This window comes from Mytilus galloprovincialis, chromosome 3 (assembly GCF_965363235.1).
Source record: "Mytilus galloprovincialis chromosome 3, xbMytGall1.hap1.1, whole genome shotgun sequence".
In the NCBI taxonomy this organism is placed as follows: Eukaryota; Metazoa; Mollusca; class Bivalvia; order Mytilida; family Mytilidae; genus Mytilus; species Mytilus galloprovincialis.
In genome coordinates, this window is record NC_134840.1 from 57,409,457 (window position 1) to 57,432,779 (window position 23,323).

At 29.9% G+C, this 23,323-nt stretch overlaps 1 protein-coding gene across 9 annotated transcripts in view; it reads right to left on the reverse strand.

Moving 5' to 3' along the window:
- Positions 1 to 291: 291 nt before the first annotated feature.
- The window catches only part of LOC143068427 (ras guanyl-releasing protein 3-like), a 102,167-nt gene continuing 79,135 nt past the window's right edge, over positions 292 to 23,323 (reverse strand). For 7 of the 9 annotated variants that reach the window (XM_076242482.1, XM_076242483.1, XM_076242480.1 and 4 more), the window contains 11 exons: positions 20,695 to 20,811; positions 18,323 to 18,420; positions 17,134 to 17,311; positions 14,873 to 14,953; positions 14,012 to 14,113; positions 13,080 to 13,195; positions 11,860 to 11,998; positions 11,351 to 11,387; positions 9,072 to 9,176; positions 8,465 to 8,652; positions 292 to 2,648 (listed from right to left, as the gene is read on the reverse strand). In XM_076242482.1, coding sequence (XP_076098597.1) covers positions 2,478 to 2,648; positions 8,465 to 8,652; positions 9,072 to 9,176; positions 11,351 to 11,387; positions 11,860 to 11,998; positions 13,080 to 13,195; positions 14,012 to 14,113; positions 14,873 to 14,953; positions 17,134 to 17,311; positions 18,323 to 18,420; positions 20,695 to 20,811 — 1,332 coding nt within the window. In that variant the 3' untranslated portion in view covers positions 292 to 2,477. Of the gene's footprint in view, positions 2,649 to 6,732; positions 6,759 to 8,464; positions 8,653 to 9,071; positions 9,177 to 10,743; positions 10,781 to 11,350; positions 11,388 to 11,859; positions 11,999 to 13,079; positions 13,196 to 14,011; positions 14,114 to 14,872; positions 14,954 to 17,133; positions 17,312 to 18,322; positions 18,421 to 20,694; positions 20,812 to 23,323 lie in introns of all 9 variants that reach the window. The other 2 variants (XM_076242486.1, XM_076242481.1) reach the window with 2 other exon arrangements.

The following is a 23,323-nucleotide window of genomic DNA, read 5'->3' on the forward strand; positions in this document are numbered from 1 at the left end:
TCAGTGGAACAAAAAGTACAAATGTATATGAAGTCAATATTGCATCACTTCATTCATACAATTTTGCCCTTGTAAGGACATCCATATTTCATTCACTCAAACTTTTTGATTGAGTAAATATTAAATTACAACATATTTATTTATTTGTAAGGAGAAATAACAACTGTTCTGATTTACCATAACAAAATTTAGTACATGTGAGGTATATTTTATCAAATTTGCTTTAAGGGGAGGTAATTATGAAATTCCTTTGTGCTGATAGTTGTTCATTATACACAAAATTGACACAACTCCGTAATCTGGAATGCTATATTCATATATAATACATTAACAGAATCACAGCCATAGGTTTTAATTACGTTTTATCATTAAGGTGTCTAGTAAAATTGGACCTTCATGTAACAAAATGACAGGGCTTCAAAAACCTAGTGAAAATATCCATTATAAATATAAATATCAGGCATGTAAAACTGATTATCTAGTTCTCAGGTACTAATAGTGTTCATTAATTTTCTAGTATATGAACATTTCTATTTAAATGTTTTGAGTTACTTGAAAAATAAATATATATGGTACTACTGCATAATGCATTAAGTGTGTAGATAAGGGTAGAATCTTTGGTTAGCAGATGGGTTAGCTTGCTTGTTAGGTGAACCGTGAAGTCATTATTATGTATACTACCCACCTTTCAGAGTAGAATAAACCAAAAGATAACCAATGTATCTATCTGCAGGACTAGATTACTCCAAAAGGAGGGTAGTATACATAACCTAAAAATGACTTCATGGTTCAGCTAACAAGCAAGCAAACTCAAGACTCTACCCTTACTTTCACACTTGATGCATTCTGCTGTAAAACCATCATTGCTTTGGTGGAACAAGAGAATTGTTGGTCTCATCACCTAAAACCAGCTGTTCCATCTAAGCAAAATTCATTCCAATACATCACTATTTATTTTCATAACAATTTATGGTTAAAAAACAAATTGTGAACTGACCAAGAGCAAGGAAACTAATTTCCACTTAATGAGTTTGAATAAAAACATGCAAATTGTATTGTTTCAGTCTATACATGCCATTTACTTCAGGAGTTTCTGATTTTATTTTATATGTTTGTGAACTTTTGATTAGATTTCAGAAAAAATATTCATACAACAAAGACGACTGAGTGAAAGACTCGTGCAATGAAACATTTAAGTTTGCACTGTAATAACAAATTCTGATTAGAAATTAAAATGTCTTGGTATGAAATTGATGTTATCATTTCATCTCTAATTGGTTGAGACCATCTATTTTAAATAAACAAAAACATGTTTTCTTGGTTGCATCTTTATCCTTAACAATGATTGAAATATTAACATTGCATCAAGTTTAAACAATTTTGATTGCATTTTATAAAGACTGAGTATTGTTTTTTAAATGACAAATGATAAACCTGAGTTTTTAAAGAAGAAAGAAATTTTAGAATTTATAAAGATTAATCAGAGTTATTTAATAATTGAACCTTTCCTTCTTTAAAGACTATTTACCTAACTGAAAATCGCTGTCAATCATTTAACAATGAATACTGCTCTACCTTGATAAATTTTCTTGCAACTTGTCATTTCTTTCATATTGCTACTTCGGCTTGTTTGAAACATGATACAGTTGTCCTGAATTCAGTTGACTTTGCAAGTTAACAAAGTTCTATGAGAAATTCTTTTTCAAACTTTTTTTTTGCAGTTCCAGTGACAATTATGAATAGAATAATTAATCGCAGACAACATACATAAGGTAGAGCAGTTTATGCTATAAACATGGTTTTGTTACTTGAAAATAACTGAAGGAAGCACCTGTCAAAATGACTGGACTGACTGGTTTCTGTATATGTTTTGTAAATCAATAGAAAAATACAAAATATATTTTGTAATGTGGTAATAGATATAACATTATCCTCCCTTTCAGAGGTCATCACTAACTAGAATCAGTTTCCATTCACATTAGGAATCATTTTCTGGAATTGGAAATGTACATTTTTCCATCTGGACTTGGAAATGTTTTGTTCTCTCCTATACACACTTCATCTGTTTTGTAGCACAGAAAACACAATTCATTTGTTTACTCTTTTGCAGAGAACAAGTGTTAAGGTCAAAGTTCATCTTCACATAGTCATCACATTGTTTTGATAAGATTTGGAAGATCTGGACCTTACACATAATCTGAACACAATATAAGGATGAATGGTATTCCTCTATCACATGGGAATAGTGCATTATGGGTATTGTAAGTTTTTTGGCAACATACTCCATGGTGTACTAAAATGAAATTTATGATTTCAGACTGGTTTCTTACTTTATAAAAATCATTTCTTTAAAATGTTTGTCCTTAAAAAAACTATAAAAGAGTTGTTTGATTGTTTAGAAGATTCAACAGTAACATATCATTTATTGCTAATTCGTACTTCTGTACGACATTTATATTATAACAATTCCTGCTGTATCATACTTCTGTATGACGCTGGGATTTTAACGAGTCCATCTGTTCTAGGATATAAGTCAGTGTATTGTTCCTTATACTCCCCATTTGTGATTTTAAAAGTTTGATTTTCTCATCTTTTGCTATCAACTTCTTTCTGAGCTTTTCATTTTCTTCTTTCAACTTGTCACGGGCCTGAAAAATATAATAAATAATGAATTTTCAGCACTTGCAATTCTGATGAATAACAAACCTAATTATCTAATTTATATTATATGTTTCATGTTTTTAAAATCACAATTCATGATCTCATTGTCCAATATTGAAATATACCTCGTTCAAATTTTGTAGTAAAAAATAATGCTTGTTCTATATAGGTTTTATAGTAAAGAATTTTCATTTGAAGCATGACCACAAGTAACTGTACATTATTTTCAATTTATTGTTTTTTGTTGTTTCAATTTTCTACCAAAGCATTATTTTTAGCCCTGTTTAAATGGTAATTTCATTATATTTTAGGGTTCACGATACAATAAAATGGCTAGAACCCTTGATAAAACTTATCCCTGGAATCTGGAGTATTGACTTAAAATATTTCATATGAAGCAAACCAGTTTCCCTTGGATGAGAGAATTTCTGGTTTTGGGAAGTACAGACATACAGATGGACAAGAAAAAACTTAATGCCCCCTCAATAAGGGTGGGTGCATAAAAAGGTTTTGCACAGTTCACTTATAGTGAAATCTTTTTCCTAATTCATTTTTTTTGTAACTAGTGACTAATCACAATTTTACTAGTTCAGATCTGTTCAGTTACAAAATTATACAAACATATTCTAAATTCACATAACCACTAATGGCATTATTGTCAAATTCTGAATACTTGTTATTTCATATATGAAGCTATTTTATTTTTAAATAACTAGTTGTATTACAATAAGGTTAAAATTTAAATAAAGCACAAATATTTATTTGTTTATTAAATATCACAGTTAACATTTATGTTATACAGAACGTGCATTACAAGAACTTGTTATTTGTATATTTATACATGCCAATGTATGGTTCTATTAGTAAAAGAAAGAAAAAAGATTCAACTGACTGAAAAATTCCTAATCATATTTTCTCATTTACATCATTTAAAATACCTACATGTAATAAATCTCGACTTTTAATGCTATAAACCAGTACTATCTCCAAGCAAGGAAAATTGTTTGGATTATCATTATGAAAATGTGCTTCAGTTTAAAAATATGACATATCGTAGATGATGAAAATTATGAACTAGATGATGAAAAAAAAACCAGTTGGGTTATGCTAATATATTGAACACTCTGTAAATGCCTATCCCAAATCAGAAGCCTGTAATTCAATGGGTGTCTTTTCTTACTGTATATCATATTTGTTTTTGGTTAATAGACAACTTTTGAGTTCGATGCATTTCCATCAAAAACTCTGGTTTTAATGAACATCACTTTCATTCCAATGTTGAGCAAGTAGTTGCAAAACTACATTGCTATATTGCACAAATAATTCTGCAAATTAAATTCTCATAATTAACAATCAGCACTGCTGTCATTAGGGGATTGTGATTAAGTACATTTTTTTGTACTTACAAAACAAACTTTACTTCTAATTAAGCCTGAACAATGACGATCACTAAGACGCTTGATGAACGGTAATAGTGCACGGATACAGGCGATCCCCTCTATCTGGTAAAAAACGTCATAGAGGCATGCATATTTGACGAGTTTTTACCAGTGACAGATGAAGTCGAAAGGGGTCTATTGATTTGTACATATATCAGGTTGTTAGTTTTCATGTTTAAATTGCTTTAAAATTTGTTGTCTTTTTTTGGATAGCTTTCTATGCAGTATGGGTTGTGCTCATTGTTGAAGGCGGTACAATAGTCTCAAGTTTGCCTTCTTAATTAGACCACCTCTTCTTACCTTTATATTTTTAAAATATGTGTGATTGTTTTTTTTTTTATATAAAATGTGCAGTTTGACTTTTTTCCCAAAAATTTAAGTGTTTTATTCATACACAAAACACTACAAATAAAAACGATTATTTACACAATCTTAAATTTGAAAAGATAACAACAAGTTGTTTTAAATAACAATACATATACTGCTCATATATTAGATTACAGAGAAATAAAGGGCTGCGCTTTAGCGCATGATACGCCCGTTGCTCTTTTAACTTGTCTTTTATTGGAAAATCCCCCCTTTTTTAAGCATTAAAATTCATAACACGGAAATGTAAAATCTGAAAGGGAGCTTACATCAAAAGATATAAACAATTCACCAAAGTTTCAAGGACATTGGTGAAAGCCTTTTTGAGTTATTGTCCGAAGTGTTAAAAATCCCCTTTTTTTATGAATAAAGCCCCATAAATCCAAAACTTAAAATTTGAAATTTATAAAAATTGAAAGGAAGCTTACATCAATAGATATAAACAATTCACCAAAGTTTCATGGACATTGGTGAAAGACTTTTTGAGTTATTGTCAAAAGTGTTAAAAATTCCCCTTTTTTTATGAATAAAGCCCCATAAATCCAAAACTTAAAATCTGAAATTTATAAAAATTGAAAGGGAGCTTACATCAATAGATATAAACAATTCACCAAAGTTTCATGGACATTAGTGAAAGCCTTTTTGAGTTATTGTCCGAAGTGTTGAAAATCCCCCTTTTTTTATGAATAAAGCCCCATAAATCCAAAACTTAAAATCTGAAATTAAAAAAAAAAGAAAGGGAGCTTACGTCAATAGATATAAACAATTCACCAAAGTTTCATGGACATTGGTGAAAGCCTTTTTGAGTTATTGTCCGAAGTGTTAAAAATCCCCCCTTTTTTATGAATAAAGCCCCATAAATCCAAAACTTAAAATCTGAAATTAAAAAAAAACGAAAGGGAGCTTACGTCAATAGATATAAACAATTCACTAAAGTTTCATGGAAATTAGTGAAAGCGTTTTTGAGTTATTGTCCGAAGTGTGGACGACGGACAGACAGACGGACGGACGGACGGACGGACGGACGGACAACGGTATACCATAATACGTCCCGTCCCGGGCGTATAAAAAGACACCACATCTTATTACTTTCATAATAATTAAGCAATGCCCCATGAAAAAGCGATAACCAATATTGTTACTAAGCTAGAAATCTAAAGCCATTTACGAAAATTACAAAATAATAATGAAAGTAAGGGGAAAATTAAAATATCCAAGAAAATTAAAGACAGATTTTATTTTCATGATACCAAAAAAAAATCTACTTCTTAACTCTGTAAATTAAAATATAAATTTGATAGCAATTTATGCAGTGGGCCTCCCTTAAATAATTAGAAAAAATATTTTTTTAAGAAAACTATTTCAAATCTTTTTGGGATTTGTTGGTATTGCAATCTTTTTGACTGTGCTGTATTGCAATACAATACCAGTAAATAAAAACTAGAATATAATTAAAATGTTCCTTAATCAGGTATTGGATAAATTGGTTTAATATGTATAATCTTTTTGCATTACAAAGGTAAACAGAACATGCTAAGGAAAATTCATGGAGATGGAGTTTCATTTTCACTTTGAGGTTCTAATTATTTAAGTCATGTTACAACAGAAAAAGTAGCATTCAGTTGAGGTTCTATTTATGTCATGTTACATCAGAAAAAGTAGCATTCAAATGACAGACTTGTTTAAATAAGGGTCAGGAATGAAACTATGAGATTTTATCTAAGATCATCTAACATGAGGGAGGTAACAACATACATATAAAAACATCCAACTTATACTTCAAATGCAAGGTTAACAAAGTTTGATTTCAATTTCAACAAATTTAAAGAACTATTGATTAAAGTGGTACATCATTATATGAGCAGTGTCGAATAGAAATTGATCTTGTCAAATAAATATCAAAACATCTATTATATTATTTTGGATTTAAAAATCTATATGCAAAGTTTGTAACTGATTGAATATTGAGTTTTTATAAGAACCCAACAAAACAGCCCAAAATTCATCTTTCATTTCTTTTTTTTTAATGTTCCAAAATCAATTTAAGTCTTAAACATTTACTTGAATATGTGCACTTGCATAAGGTCAATTTCTATCCAACCGTTCATATCATAAAAAAAATAATAATAAAGAAATATGTAACATGCAGTTACCTCTAACTGGTACAAAAACACTTTGTATAAATTTGTTGAAAATAGAAATTCTGAGACAGCTGAGCAACTGAAGTAAAGTTAAGCAAGTGGGATGACAACATTTTAACACTTACTGATCCTCCTCGCCTGTTGTCTGAGACTAAAATATGGATACTTCAATAAATATATAACCAAATACAAAATAACCTCTAAAGTCTTGTTGTTGGAGACTAAAATATGTATACTTCCATAAATATATTACCAAATACAAAATAACCTCTTAAATATTGTTGTCTGAGACTAAAATAGGTATACTTCAATAAATACATAACCAAAAATAAAATACCCTTTTGTGTTATATAAGACTGCAGATAAAACATATATAACCCAAAAAATAGATAAAAAAGTAAATATAGAATAAAAGCATTTTTGTTTTTATATACAAACTTTATTTTGAAAATCTGCAGTTTTCTGAAACTACAGATGATATTATATGTACCTTTTTACCATCTGCTTTATGTATTATTCTTTCCTCCATTGCCTTTTTTGCATAGGACATTTAAAACATACTGATGAAAATAGCAAAAGCTTCGAAAGGATAACAATGGAGATTTAAAAAAAACATCACATTTAAATAACCATGAGAGGCAAAAAACAAAATTCATTAAAGAAGTTCATATCAGATATTTACAAGGATATACTTTTTGTATTGACATCAAAATTTGTCATTATAAAGTAAACGGTGAGGTTTTAAAAGATATCAAATGGAGTATAGAGGTAAGAACTTGCTGTCATTATGGGGATAAAGGGAAGGCATCTATATGGAGGAATGGATTAAGGATGTTTGCTACAGATATTCATTCACTTTTATCTATGTACACTTTTTCTAATGAGGAAATAATACAAAATAAAAAGGATATTGCGTATTTTGAGATACGAGATTGTGAAAAATGAATTTGATTTAAGATGATATCTTTTTTAAATATAGTATTCCTTTTGTTGATAATTCTCCAGAACAACGATATGTGACAAACAATTTTACACATATCAAAGAAACATGTAACCCCTATACTCTAAATAAGTACAATAAATCCTGTGTTTGCAAAAGTTCACCGTACACATTTCAACTTGTATTTTAAAGTACTATTTGTAATCATCTAGTTGCCTTAGATTATTTCTTTTATTTGATTTAAAATTTATTGAAATTTTTATGGCTGTTACCTTGTGGAAACAGTTATCTAACTCAATCTAAAGACCTCACCATAACTTTCAGAATTAAAAACAGCAATAAATGAGGTCTGATCTAGCTACTGTGGACTAATTTATTTTCGTGGGTACCAATTTTCGTGGATTGGGGAAAACTTACATGTTTGTGGATATTTAATTTCGTGGTTTTGGTGAAATTTGCATACAAGCCAGTAGAATTTTGGTATATGTTGAATATTTAATTTTGTGGTTCATCTGCTACCAAGAAATCCACGAAAATTGGTATCCAAGGAATAATAATAAATCCACAATATGCAATTGTCTCATTCCTAGTCAGGTCTAAAGTACATTTACCCATTAATTGTTTGATCTTTTTACAAGCGCGTATTTCAAATAAAAGTTGTGTTTAGTTGAGGGAAACAAACAAAATAAAATTGAGAATGGAAATGGGGAATGTGTCAAAGAGACATCAACCCGACCATAGAACAGACAACATTACATTATTTTACTTTAAGTTTCTTTCTAATTAAAATTTTACTATTTCAATAAGTTTAAAATATCAATAGACTTAGAGCTTCATTTAATCCCAGATTTTCAAGGCAATCTCAGGAGCCCATACAATCAGCTGACATTTTACACATGTAAATAAAGGATCATCACCTCTTCTGTCTTTAACAACCGTGTATATAATGTATTGTGCTCATCATAAAACTCTCCTTCACCATTCATTTGTCCATAATCACTAAAATATATCTCCTCCGTCTGTGTTCCCTGGTGTACTCGCGTCTTTTTCTGTCGTTGAGACATTTTACGTTTTGTAGAGTATGTGAGATCTTGATGTCCAGGACCTACATAAAAAGTATGAACTATTATTATATAATAAATTAAATGAATTCCATTACCATGGAAATGTGTGTTGTCATATAAATCGCAGCAGGACTTAAGAATTTATCAGATCCAACTTTCAAAACTGACATATTTTTATGTACCATTTTCTTTTAAACTTAATGCATGCATATATCTTAATTGTTCAACTTTTTGTTTAGTTAGAACATATTTTTCATATTATAACATGCTATTCTTTAACTTAGATATCAGAGTTCTAAATCAACTGTTGCAGAAATTTTCCCAGGTCTTCATTGATTATATAATGAATTACAAGTGTTTCATGTTTAGTTTTCAATATATGTTTTATAAATCTATATCACAAACTATAATCGGCTTTTTCAATCAAAATTCCCTTTCCTATCTTTATATAGATACAAACCATTTGATACAGAATCGACGCGCCTATTACATCCTGCATGTTGTTTACTCCGACATTCCATCACAACCAAATCTTTACAATGTTTATGTGCATTTATACCACAATCTGAAAAATAACCGTACCTATAATTGTCGTATTCCTATGGGTACAATTGTGCACCCCTTGTTGTTGTTCTTTCTTTACTGTTATAAATCAATTTTTATTAAAACAAACTGGACAACAAATATATGTGATAACTTATTGAAAGTTTTCCAAAGTTCCTTACCTGATGTGCTAACTTATAATCTACAAACTTATAATAATCTAGAGTTCAAATATGCACTTTGAGTATATATATCATAAAGGTACCACTTTTAAGAGCATCTCTTGGTTGTTTGCTTTAGTTACTGGTAACTTAATTGTAAGCTTTATAATCCCGAGTTGGCTGGGTAATAGAATATTGTACCCAACTAAATAATACCATTTAAATTTTATTGGAAATTGACACATTTTAAATCTGCCCATTTCGACTAAACTTTATGATAAGACTTCATGATACCTGGTATTTAGTTTCAGATGTTTTTTCTTTACTTGAGTACCATTAACTAACAAATAGCTAAAGCTAGCTTCGGGAAGCTTGAACCTTACTTCTTATATCATGTGCTGCTTATTATTTTCATGTTCAAGTTAAAAGTCAACTTAATCATTGCTTCATTATGATAGTTTATGATTGTATGTTTTAGTTTTATGATTTATTGCCAAGTTAAGACAAAGAGGGAAAGTTAGTGCTCATATGTAACTTGTTAAACCCATTTTGCACCTGTACAAAGTCAAGATATTTGTAAATTGGCTTTTTTTTAGTTATATTTGTCTGCTTTGTTTGTCATTTTTTTTCTCAATGAGTCAAATATATATAAGTGGTTGGTGTGGTTTTTGTTGTACTATTTAGTAGTTTTGGTAGATCCTTTTTCCCTTTTTATGTTTTTCACGACTGATGTTCAATTATGGAGAAAACTATCTAATAATCTGACCACACTAATTCAAGGAAATCAACCGGTTTCAAGCAAATTTATTCATACTCAATACAAAAATAACAGATAATTCTTCTCTCTCAGATTTTTTCGTGTCATGCAAGTGTAAGACAATGACTCACCTTTACATTTCCAACCTTGTTTAATTAAACCCCATAACTGAAACAATGACTCACCTTTACATTTCCAACCTTGTTTAATTAAACCCCATAACTGAAACAATGACTCACCTTTACATTTCCAACCTTGTTTAATTAAACCCCATAACTGAAACAATGACTCACCTTTACATTTCCAACCTTGTTTAATTAAACCCCATAACTGAAACAATGACTCACCTTTACATTTCCAACCTTGTTTAATTAAACCCCATAACTGAAACAATAACTCACCTTTACATTTCCAACCTTGTTTAATTAAACCCCATAACTGAAACAATAACTCACCTTTACATTTCCAACCTTGTTTAATTAAACCCCATAACTGAAACAATAACTCACCTTTACATTTCCAACCTTGTTTAATTAAACCCCATAACTGAAACAATGACTCACCTTTACATTTCCAACCTTGTTTAATTAAACCCCATAACTGAAATAATGACTCACCTTTACATTTCCAACCTTGTTTAATTAAACCCCATAACTGAAACAATGACTCACCTTTACATTTCCAACCTTGTTTAATTAAACCCCATAACTGAAACAATAACTCACCTTTACATTTCCAACCTTGTTAATTAAACCCCATAACTGAAACAATAACTCACCTTTACATTTCCAACCTTGTTTAATTAAACCCCGTAACTGAAACAATGACTCACCTTTACATTTCCAACCTTGTTTAATTAAACCCCATAACTGAAACAATGACTCACCTTTACATTTCCAACCTTGTTTAATTAAACCCCATAACTGAAACAATAACTCACCTTTACATTTCCAACCTTGTTTAATTAAACCCCATAACTGAAACAATAACTCACTTTTACATTTCCAACCTTGTTTAATTAAACCCCATAACTGAAACAATAACTCACCTTTACATTTCCAACCTTGTTTAATTAAACCCCATAACTGAAACAATAACTCACCTTTACATTTCCAACCTTGTTTAATTAAACCCCATAACTGAAACAATAACTCACCTTTACATTTCCAACCTTGTTTAATTAAACCCCATAACTGAAACAATAACTCACTTTTACATTTCCAACCTTGTTTAATTAAACCCCATAACTGAAACGGGATAAAAAAGACAATGACTTACCTTTACATTTCCAACCTTGTTTAATTAAACCCCATAACTGAAATGGACAAGAGAACAACTATCATCACCATTTCAGAATTAGTACCATGTTATGTAAGTTGAACTATTTTTTTAATCTTTTTTATTCACATTTAAAAAATGTTAAATTGTTTACATTGTTTTATTCTACTAATTTCAAAGAACTTTGAGTCTGAATGTGTAATTCTCTAAACTTTGCATTTCAATTGAAAATGTATACTAATTGAGCTACAAAATTTATACAAAGATCTTTATTTTTCCTATTTTAACTTAACTTATTTTGCCTCTAGATTTCTTCAGGAGAACATTAGTTTCATTTCATATACAAACTAGCAATTGTTAAGAAAATGGAGAAGTAAAAATGACATGAATGTTTTCCTAGTGCTAGTTGAAAATGCTAACACATATCCAAATAATATAATTTTCGTATTTATCTTCAACCCTAACTAGTTTTGTTTTTTTAAATAGTTAAAGACTAACAGGATACTTACCAGACCCGTACAGTGTATACAGAAAGTAGGCTTAAAATATGTCGTCTCATGGAAGTCATGTTTAAAGCTGTTTCTTAGAGCATGACAATTAGCTCTAAAAAAGTACGTCTTCATTTCTGCTTTACTTATTTTACCATCCCTGAAAAAAACATATAAATTATATAATTGGTGCTATAACATCTAATTTGTTTACATTTTAACCACCTTTAGTACCAAATATTTTGCTTTGACCAAATTTAATTTACATGTTTCTAGCTTTTTTTACTGTTCAGATGACTTGACTTATAGGGTGAATCTATTAAAGAAAAAAATGACATCAATGTCTGTTTATAATTTAAGTGATTTAGTTGTTGGTCCATTGTCTTGATTTAATTCAATAGAGAAATATTGGCCATCCAATACACATGGAAATTCATGTTCTTTTTCCTATGAACCGTCAAAAGAACAAAAGGAAAGTATACTGGGTAAATATGTTTAAAAAAAACCATTGACATAGTTTTGAAGACAAAGATGTAGCTGTAAATGATTTGAAAAAAAATCAAACGTTTTTTAAGTTTGTACTTATACTATAAGTTACTATGTACTATTAAAATTCATTTCCTTGTTGATAATGTCATAAGGAAAAAAAATATGAACAGCTGACATTCCATACATAACAGCTGACATTCCAAACATAACAGGACATTAAACTGCATCTTTGTACTATGAAAATAAGAAGATGTGGTATGATTGCCAATGAGACAACTCTACGTCAAAGACCAAATGATGTAAAATATTGCACCAGTAGGTCTCCAAATTTAAAGTTTAGGTTTGGTTTTTGACTTCCTCTGTATTATCTACTGGTAACTTACTGTTTCAATAGTACATTTGTACTGAGCATTGTCACATGTTTTATATCTAGGACAGTTATACAACAATATTGAAATATGACGATCAGATACGTGTACCAACATATATCTAATTACAAATGTGCAGACATTACAGCTGTTACATTAAAACCTTATTATACACATGTCAATGACTTTTGTCAAGGTTGTGCATACTTTTATTCAAATGATTCCAGTTTAAACAGAACTGGTTGATTGAGTTATAATTGTGAGTGAAAAAAAACTTTTGCCTACTACAACTTTTTTTGAAGAGAAGACAAATACCAGTATCCTTAAACAGGGACAAATTATTATTGTTGTCTGAATGTTGTTATTATAACAAATAAAACTTACTGATCAGCGTCAAGGACAGAAAATGAATCAATAAATGGAAAATTCCCTGCAATAGCCTCAAATTCTGCATGTGATATAAATCCATCTCTGTCATGATCATAATTTTTAAACACAGCCTGAAAAACAAATAACATTAGAATATTTGCTGATAATTATTCATTCTGTAAATATTTAACTTTTGAATGTAAACACATTAAAAGTCCCTGGATGTCATTAAGTTTTCTTTTTTTGTTAGGTTGCTGTCTCAAAGAAGTATACTCGATTTCAATTTTCATTTAAAATAAGTTCCTAACTATTCTTTCTTGATTATTATTACAAAAAAACGTAATTATTACCCAACCGCACGATAACCACTTCAGGTGTTGGTTCACAATTTTTCAAGTATTATTACAAATGTAAGTTTTTATCATAATTGATAAATATCATATTAAATATCTTTTCTACCAATAGGCAACCAAATGTAGCAAAGTGATTCCTGGGGGTAGAAAAAATGTGGGAAGTTCTTGTTCATTAAATACTTTTTTTACATATAGGTTACCTTTAAGTAGACATCCAAAAAGACCCATAATTCCTAAGTGATCTTCATGCTAGATCTGTTTACCCTTCATAAGGACATGAGATTGCCTGAGGTTTTGGTTGGGTTTCGTGATTCTAAAACTTACGATTTCTATGATGTGCTTTGTAAACTGTTGTTTTTGTTTTAGTTGCTTTTAACTCTTTGTCACAGCTTTGTTCATTTGCCATTAAGTTTCTATCTTGTGCTTTGTACACAGTTGTATTTTTTTTTAGGTATCTTTTTTTTTTGCCATAGTTTTGTTAGTTTTGTCATCTAGTTTTGAGTTTGAACATCTCTTTGGTATCTTTTGTCTTTCTTTTAGTCAATATAGAGCCATCAGCTTCTTCTACTTTCTCATGTGTAAAATTAAACATACCTCTACCATATCGTACACATGTTTGTTGATTGTATTTGGATCAGGGGGACTAACTCCTGCCAACCAGTCAGCAAATACTACTGGCTTGGTAGGTGTGGAAGGCTGTAAAAAAAAATCTGACTTGGAAAATACATAATTTCTTTATTATATATTTTCTTATAAATTGCAAAACATTAAGGCTTACTGACTCAACATTCAAATTTTATAGAATCATGTTAAACAAGGAATACCCTGGTAATTGTTAACAATTAAGACAAATTTGAAGGAGAGTGCATGCTACCACCAATCTGTATGAAATATAGATCCAGAGTCCACACTTATAGTACAAAGACCTACAACCTTTTAATCTACTTTCTGTTCCAGTAATCAATACATCAGGAAATGTAATTTCTGTTTTCAATCTTAGAAAGTGTGTACCATTACAACATTATAACAATATCAGAGAATCCTAAAAGATCTTTAAAACAGAAACAAGAGTGACAGTGGAGTGTTGTCAGATTCTTGTAAGAGAAGCATGGATGCAGGTTCTGTATTCGGTCAGATTGAACAATCACACATTTGTTAACAACAAGCACAGATTTGAACCTGGGCCTGTCAATTAATTAAAAAACAAAAACTAAAAGTTAGAAAATGCTATTACCATATTTCTTTCAAAAGATGTTTCTAGATTGGGGCCTAAACACACAGAATATTTTTGCTATTATTTGTCTCCATTTAGATGAGAAACAAATGATTATAATGTATACCTTTTCAGGCACAAAGAAATTCAAAGATGGACAATATCTAACAAATATAAATTTATGCCTATGAGTTAAGAATAATGAGGGGCGCCTGTATTTTTATAAAGAGTTGAATACTTACTGAAGATAATGAGTTTCGTGGTTCTCTAGCTAATGACAATTCATAAATTTCATCCTCTGTGTAGTGTAAATCTAATGATAGCTATAAACAGAAACAAAAATGGAAATATATGATATGTGTATAACAAGTACTATCTTTTTGAGGTTGCTTTACTTATCTAGTTGATTTTGTTGTTGGGTTGCTGACATACAACCCATATCTTTTTTAATCTATATGTAAATCTGATAAAAAAAATGCTAAATCAAAATAAAAAGAAATGGATTTTAACTGACACAAATTAAAATCACACTTTGCTGTGAACAGAAACAACTCCTTACAGTATCATATTGTTGTAAATTTCTGAGTCATTTAGTTTCTTGTGAAGAGTTGTCTCATTAGCAATCACACCACATCTTCTTTTTTATATATGTACTAACATTTTAAACAAGTTTTCTGACTGCTTTAATGTGATTTCATAAGGATATCATATATCAAATAACAATAAATATACACAATACAAATGAAGTACCCCAATTCTGGGATCATTCGATGGAAAGCTTGTTATAGGACATTGTGACATACAGACATTTGCTTTAAGACGTCAGTTATTTCCAGGGAAAAGCACCAATTGAAAAAGAAAAAGAATGTGATAAAAAAATAACATAATTCAGGACTTAAAAATGTTTAATGGTATCATATAGGTCCTCTACCAACCGGCCATATTTTTCAATTAAACATAAACCCTGTACAAATATTTGTTATATTTCTTAAAAAAATAAATATCAAATATTTTATATATGACTCTCAAGTAAAATAAGTGCAAGACATTATTTTTTCAAAAATCATCAATTTTCAACAACTGTTAATTCCTGTTTAATAAAACCTTATAAATCTAACCATGCAATTTTAATGTTCATAATAAACGACGATTTGATTAATCTTGGATCATTACATCTGACGGTGCATTACATTTGCGCACAGCTTTTGATTACATTTGCATGCATTTTTTTGACAGGTAAACTCAGGTAAGATACAAGTAAAAATATTTGGTCTCTTGTGGACAGTTGTCTCACTGGCAATCATACCACATTTTCTTTTTATACTTCTCTATTTATTAATTTGTTCAATTTTTTACAAGTAAAAGCACCTCTTCCATTAGTCTAAGTCTCCTGCTCACCTACGAAGAGGTGGAAGTGGGACTTCGATTATTAGTTTTTATTCTGCATTTGCAATCCTTAACAGTGCATCTCGAAGATGTATCCCAGACTTCAGTGTTCTATCAGTATGGAAAATAAATCCATTGTATATTTATGATATTTTTCCCTCAATTTGTTTCAGACAAACAAAACTCTATGTTTGTGCCTTGGTGTAATTTTACAAATTAACTTAAATTATTTCTATTTTTTCTATCACATGAAATATAAAAAAAATACAGACAATTATGATTTAATTTAATTTTTATTTATATCTTTACCTGAGTTTACCTGTAAAATGAATGCGCACAAAGGTAATCAAAAGCTGGGCGCAAATCTAAAACGTCTTAATCCCCAAATGCGCGCAAACGTAGTGCGTCCACATCTGAACATGTGTGAAGATTTTTCCATTGATTCTGAGATAAGTGCATAAAGTTCAGTTAGTCATCTCCTCATTCAAAAGAACCATTCCAAAAAATTTTCGTAGAGTTTTTAGGTGACTTACTCCACTACTAAATGAGTATTTTCCATATTAGGCCCTGAAAATTTACTCCTTGGTCTCAAGATAAAACATGTTTCAAGTTGACAAAAAGACTATGCTCATTGTTTGAGGTTGTAAAGTGACCTATAATTGTTAATTGTCTTCTACTGTTTAGAGTTGTTTCATTGGTAATCATGCCACATCTTCTTTTGGTATGTAAGAAAGTGAAATAGAACTTTTTTGTCACTTTATCTGATAAAGTGTTGACATTTTCACACCAAAAAGTTGGCAAAATTAACATGTTTCAACTAAAGGAGAAGGGAAAATGATGCTGTATACTGTGGATTCATAATTATTCATTGGATACCAATTTTTATGGGTTTCATGGGTACAGGTGAACCACTAATTCAAATGTTCAACAAACAACATATTTGCAATAGGTTTTTGAATACATACCGGAAGATTGGCAAAACCAAGAAATCAAATATACACGAATGTGCAAATTTTCTCAAATCCACAAAAATTGATACGCACTAAAATGAATGAATCCACAGTATGGCCAAATCATTAGTGGAAATTATAGGGTTGGCACATTCTTATATACTTACTCGTAATGTGTTTACAAGATCCATGTTGGCACATACAGGTATACTCTCTTTTTGTAATTTGGTCAATTCTCGTAGCGTTTGAGACAACTGTGCCATTTTTCTGAAGTTAATTAACTTTCCCTCGATTTTATCTGGTACAGCTGTGTGAAGCAGGATCAGATCTTTTAAGTGAACCCCTCTGTAAATAGAGGAAACATTTTTAAAACATTAAAGCTTAATTCAGATATAATTACTTAGATACATATTCATTCTTGTCGATCTCTGTTTTCATAATCAAAAGCAGAAGAAAGTTGGTTTGTTTTATTAGATTATAATATACAACCTATGGTTTATATCTTGCAATAGTTGTTTTTTTAAATATCCCTGTTTTAGAATAAAATGCTTTCTGGTAAATATTTTCAAAAGCATACACCAAAACATGATAGGCTTAAACAGTACTAAATAAAGGAAATTTAACTATAATAGCCTAATATTTTTTTCATATAAGCGTATGAAAAATGAGATAACAATAGTCCTTCAGATTCTAAAAAGGTGAATTAGTATCTTTTAAGTTTTCAATGTAAACTTCCTTCATTTTCTTTATTTGGTGTAAGGAGGTAGATTTAAAAAAAACTTTGTATAATAAAAATGAAGAGTTAAACTTTAATTTCAAAAACTGCCAAACCACAAAGCTTCTATTCTTCTGATTTCATAATCCTACATGTCAAGTTATATAAATAAGACATTATGATTCTTTAATAATATTTCTTTATCTTTCTTTGCCACAGTTATGTGAAAAAGTTTTTTTAAGTAAGACAGAGAAAGGATAAGGGATTGAGAAAAATGCAGTTATGCTTTAATGACAGGTCACACAAAAAAACAAAACAATACTTGAAAGAACATATAAAGTCAAAATAGTTCTTCATTTTTGAGGGGCCTGATGGGTTATTTTCGTTCTTCGTGATCCGCACTTTTTTGCTATCGTGATCTGTTTTTCTAAAAAAAAATTGTTTTACATTTTCGTGATCCGTGATCATGGAAATTTATTTTCTGTGAATTGTGGTTGACAAAAAACTCAACTCGTGAATCTTGATGAGACCCCTTCCTCCCTTCCCCCATCAGGCCTCTCATATTTAAATAACTGCATGTGACTATTTTTTCATATTCTTAGTTAGAAGCATAGTACTACCAGTAGTAAGAGTATACTTACAATATAGGAATCTTAAAATGAGTACACTGATTAAATACTTTTCTGTAGTTACTGAAGTTATTACTGGATGACAATAACTCTGTTAACTCCATCAAAGTCTGAAATGAAACACAATGTCATCATCAATTAAAATGTCCTGGTTTTGTGACAAGAGCTATTGGAAATTTTTAAAACAAGGACAAGAGTTATATACAAATAAGAAGATTTACCATAAGACAACTGTCCAACAGAGACCAAATGACCTAGATGTAAGCAACTATAGGTCACTAGTTTTTTTTTTTTATATGAATAGGTGTACACTTATAAGACAGCAACCAAACAATAACAAATCTAAACGACAGTGAAACATCAACATAGGGTCACACAAAAAAGTCCATTGTGTACTGATTTCTCCTTAAAATTTGTATATTATTCTGGACCAACACAGCCCTTGTTAGTTGCTAAACATAATGGTTGGAAGGTTTCCTATAAACAAAAACAATTAAATCGTATGGTGACCTATAGTTGATAATTTCTGTGTCATTTGGTCTCTTGTCTCTTGTGGAGAGTTGTCTCATTGGCAATTAAACCCCATCTTCTTTTTTTATATATACAATTTGTACTTTGGGTGATTTTTTGAAACTAATACCCATGCTGAATTGTCTCCATTTGACTATAAAGGATGATTTTTTTCATATACATTATTTTTTTTAAATAGTTTGGAGAGAAAAATTTCCTACAAACCAATGTGGCTTCATTCTTGTTATATGCACCTTATCAGACCAAAATAAGAAATCTTGAAATAGGTTCTCTCAAACCATTATTCTATTGTACATGTACAAATAAATCTAAAAATTAACTGATCAAAATATAAAAATTGGCTTCCATATTTTTCCAATAATTCTTATTTTTTTAATACATCTTCCATACATTATTGCAGTTCAGTTAATAAATCTTTTTTAAGATAACAATATAATATTCCTAATAGGATTAACCTACATTTTTTTTCTTTCTATATAGCTTTTTATGACCTAAATAGCTTTTTCAATTTCGAAAGATATATCCAAGTCAACATGTTTTGAAAGTCACAGTTCATAAATGTACTTCATTAAAGAAAATAAAAGCAACAAATATACTCTTTCAAACCAAATTCATTGTTAATGTCTGTGACCTACATAGAATAAATATACTTTCTATAAAAGAAAATTTCCTAAAAAGTATTGAAATGAATTTGGAGACAGAGTCTGACAGACACATTAGCCTATATATTGTATAGCAGTTTTTATTGGGTAAATTTAGAAAAGATCTTGCTGGATGCTCTTTTCCATATATAAACCATGCACAAATGGTATGATCATTTAATGATTACTCTCTTGAGGTCATTATTAAACAGATTCAATATTCATATATTATTGAAAATATAGGTCAAGCCACATCTTAAATGAGAACTACATTAGTACAAAAAGGTCATAGTCATTGTGTACTTAATTAAAATTAACCACCAATTAACCCACATAGAGTTCAGAACAAGTAGCACTTGCACTTTATGTTCCCAAATCTAATAATATAAATTATTAAATGTAATTATTGACAAATTACTGTGAATCTGCATAATCAGGATTAGTCATCTTTTAATGATTTTTTGAGTTTTTTTAATATCATCATTGATAATAAATGAATGTGGTACATAAGCTAGACAATAGGTGTTTTTGTGACGTCAACTTTTATAGGTCATTTTCATTTCAGGTACAAAAAGCAGTGACAAAACTTCTTCAAACTGCTGAAGAATTTTTGTATTTGAAACAGACTATATTGCAAGGACAAACGTAATGAGAACCATATAATAAAGCTCAAAACCAATGTGAATAAACAAAAGTTAGATATTGTACAGTGGATCTTGTTTGTACACATTATCATGGTTTTAAGAAAAATTGTATTTTCATTGATAACTGACTTAGATTAGGGATGTACATAATATTTTCACAGTATATCAATGTATGCATCAGAGTTTTATAATAAGATATCCAATATTCTATGTACTCCAAGTATTGTATTTCGTGGCTGAGAATTATTTGCTGTATATATTTGTATATTTACCATTGGTTACAAGCTAACCATCTTATGTATAATTCTTATTTTGAAAAAGTAAGCTAGCATATTCACTTATGACTTAAAATGTTAAATCATTTAAGGACCTTATACATTGCACCATGAATATAGGGAAAAAACTAGTATCTAGATTCTTCTAGTAAAATTAATACATCTGATTGTCATAATATTATTGTGTTTTGATGTTTTTTTTAAAACTATACAAAATTCCTGAATTTTATACTAACATCTATGAAAAGAGTGTCATAATAAGAATCATATTTTGTTAAATACTAATGATTTACCTTTTGTGTTTCACTAGGTATGCAGGCATTTGTCTTGGATAACCTTGCCAGAGCACTGTGCGTCAGACCACCAACAACTGACATTAGTGTGTTAAAATTTTGTAGAATTCGAAGTTTCTGAAAAATAATGTATAGTGTTGTGAAAAAAAGAATGTTCCTTTTTTGATTCCAAGATATTTTAAGATATCTACTATACTAATTCTTCAAGGACGGCAGTTCTAAACAAGAGTGCACACACTGAAATGTCTCGCCTTCTTTACTAATCATTGATATTATGTTGATAGTCCTAAGTATATAAAGCTTTATTACAACTGCCACATAAACTTAACATTAACCAAAGATAGCTAAACAAAGACCAATGAACCATGAAAATGAGATCAAGGTCAGATGAACCATGCCAGGCAGACATGTACAGCTAACAATGCTTCCATACAACAAATATAGTTGACCTATTTCTTATAGTTTAAGAAAAACAGACCAAAACACAAAAACTTAATACTGTGCAATGAACCGTGAAATTGAGGTCATGGTCAAATAAAACCTGTGGGACTTACATATAGATCATAAAATATTTCCATATACCAAATATAGTTGACCTTTGGCATATAATATTAGATAAAAAGACCAAAACTCAAAAACTTAACTTTGACCACTCAACCATGAAAATGAGGTCAAGGTCAGATGACATCTGCCCGCTAGACATGTACACCTTACAATCATTCCATAAAACAAATATAGTAGACTTATTGCATAAATTATGAGAAAAACAGACCAAAACACAAAAACTTAACTATAACCACTGAACCATGAAAATGAGATCAAGGTCAGATGACACCTGCCAGTTGGACATGTACACCTTACAGTCTCAAGTATCTGAGATATGGACTTGACCACCAAAACTTAACCTTGTTCACTGATCCATGAAATGAGGTCGAGGTCAAGTGAAAACTGTCTGACGGGCATGAGGACCTTGCAAGGTATGCACATACCAAATATAGTTATCCTATTACTTATAATAAGAGAGAATTCAACATTACAAAAATTCTGAACTTTTTTTTCAAGTGGTCACTGAACCATGAAAATGAGGTCAAGGACATTGGACATGTGACTGACAGAAACTTTGTAACATGGGGCATCTATATACAACGTATGAAGCATCCAGGTCTTCCACCTTCTAAAATATAAAGCTTTTAAGAAGTTAAGTAACGCCGCTGCCGTCGTAGCCGCCGCCGGATCACTATCCCTATGTCGAGCTTTCTGCAACAAAAGTTGCAAGCTCGACAAAAAATGATAAAGTCAATACATTTTCAATAGCAACAAGAAATTAAATCAAATGTTACTTTGATTATTTTCAGATAATCCTCAAATGAAAATTTTTTTCAAACAGATTCATTGCATGTGAATACCAACAGATGTTTCAAATTTAACAAAAAAACTAAGATATATCATATAGAAGCTGCCAATCATAATACAAATGTATAAAATCATTCTTAATCCAATTATCTGTAATCTGAAGCCATTATTTGGTACAATGTATTGATATGTTAAAAACTTTCAATTTGAATTAGTTCAATAACAAACAGACGGTAATAACATTTAATACCTTTGCTGTGAAATCTTGATGAATTTTCAGCTCTTAAATATTTTATTGAAATATGTATGATAAAATCTCTATTCTAAATTCTCACATTAATTTTCAATCATAACAAATGGATCTCTCAGTAAGCTAGTGATGTTATTAAACTGGCTTTTATTGCCATGATAAATGTAAGAAGAAGCTTAAAGGGGCACTAGCTGTCAAATCCATGGTCACCGTATTGACTCAAATTCTCATATTTGATTGATAACAATGTAAAACATTTATTCAAACTACCAAAAGTTTAAAATAAACAGTCTACAGAGCATGGGGTAGATAATATGTAGATTCATTTAGTGTGTATTTTAGTGCTGACGCCATCTAATTAACTTTCGATTTGACCTCAGATGACCATATAAGCGATGTAAACATCGCTAGAATAGATTAAACCAACACGTGCAATTGGATTTTTATAGGTCTGTTTGATTTTATTTTATAGATTAAAAATATATGCTACTCATTGTTTAAAACCGTATAAGAATGATTTTATATGGATCGAATCAGTAATCAAAAGATTTATTGTAGTTTAACTTTCATTGTTGACTTTGTTTTTCTTTAAATAACAAGTACACGTACAATGCATGCGTTGGCAATCTCTAGCTAGGGGTTAAAATAAAGTTCACATGAATACAGATTTAATGAGGTTGAGTTATTCACTTGCAAGTGAATAAGTAATTAACAATTTTTCTTCGCTTAATTTGACAAGATTGAACCATTTTGGCTGCTAAAAGCGAATTATTATTTCCCTATTTCATTTTCATTATTGATTGAACAAAAAAAAATCTTACTTTGGATTTTTTGTTTATCTCGTAGCTAGTGCCCCTTTAAAGTTTTATTTTTGTCATAAATGATAACACAATATCAGACTGATGTTTTTTTTGTGCAAAATTCAAGATTTTCTATAAAAAATATTATAGGTACAGGTATTTATATTATTGAACATAAGCTGGTACATTTAAGTATATGGACCAAGACAGGTGGTCAGTAATCATA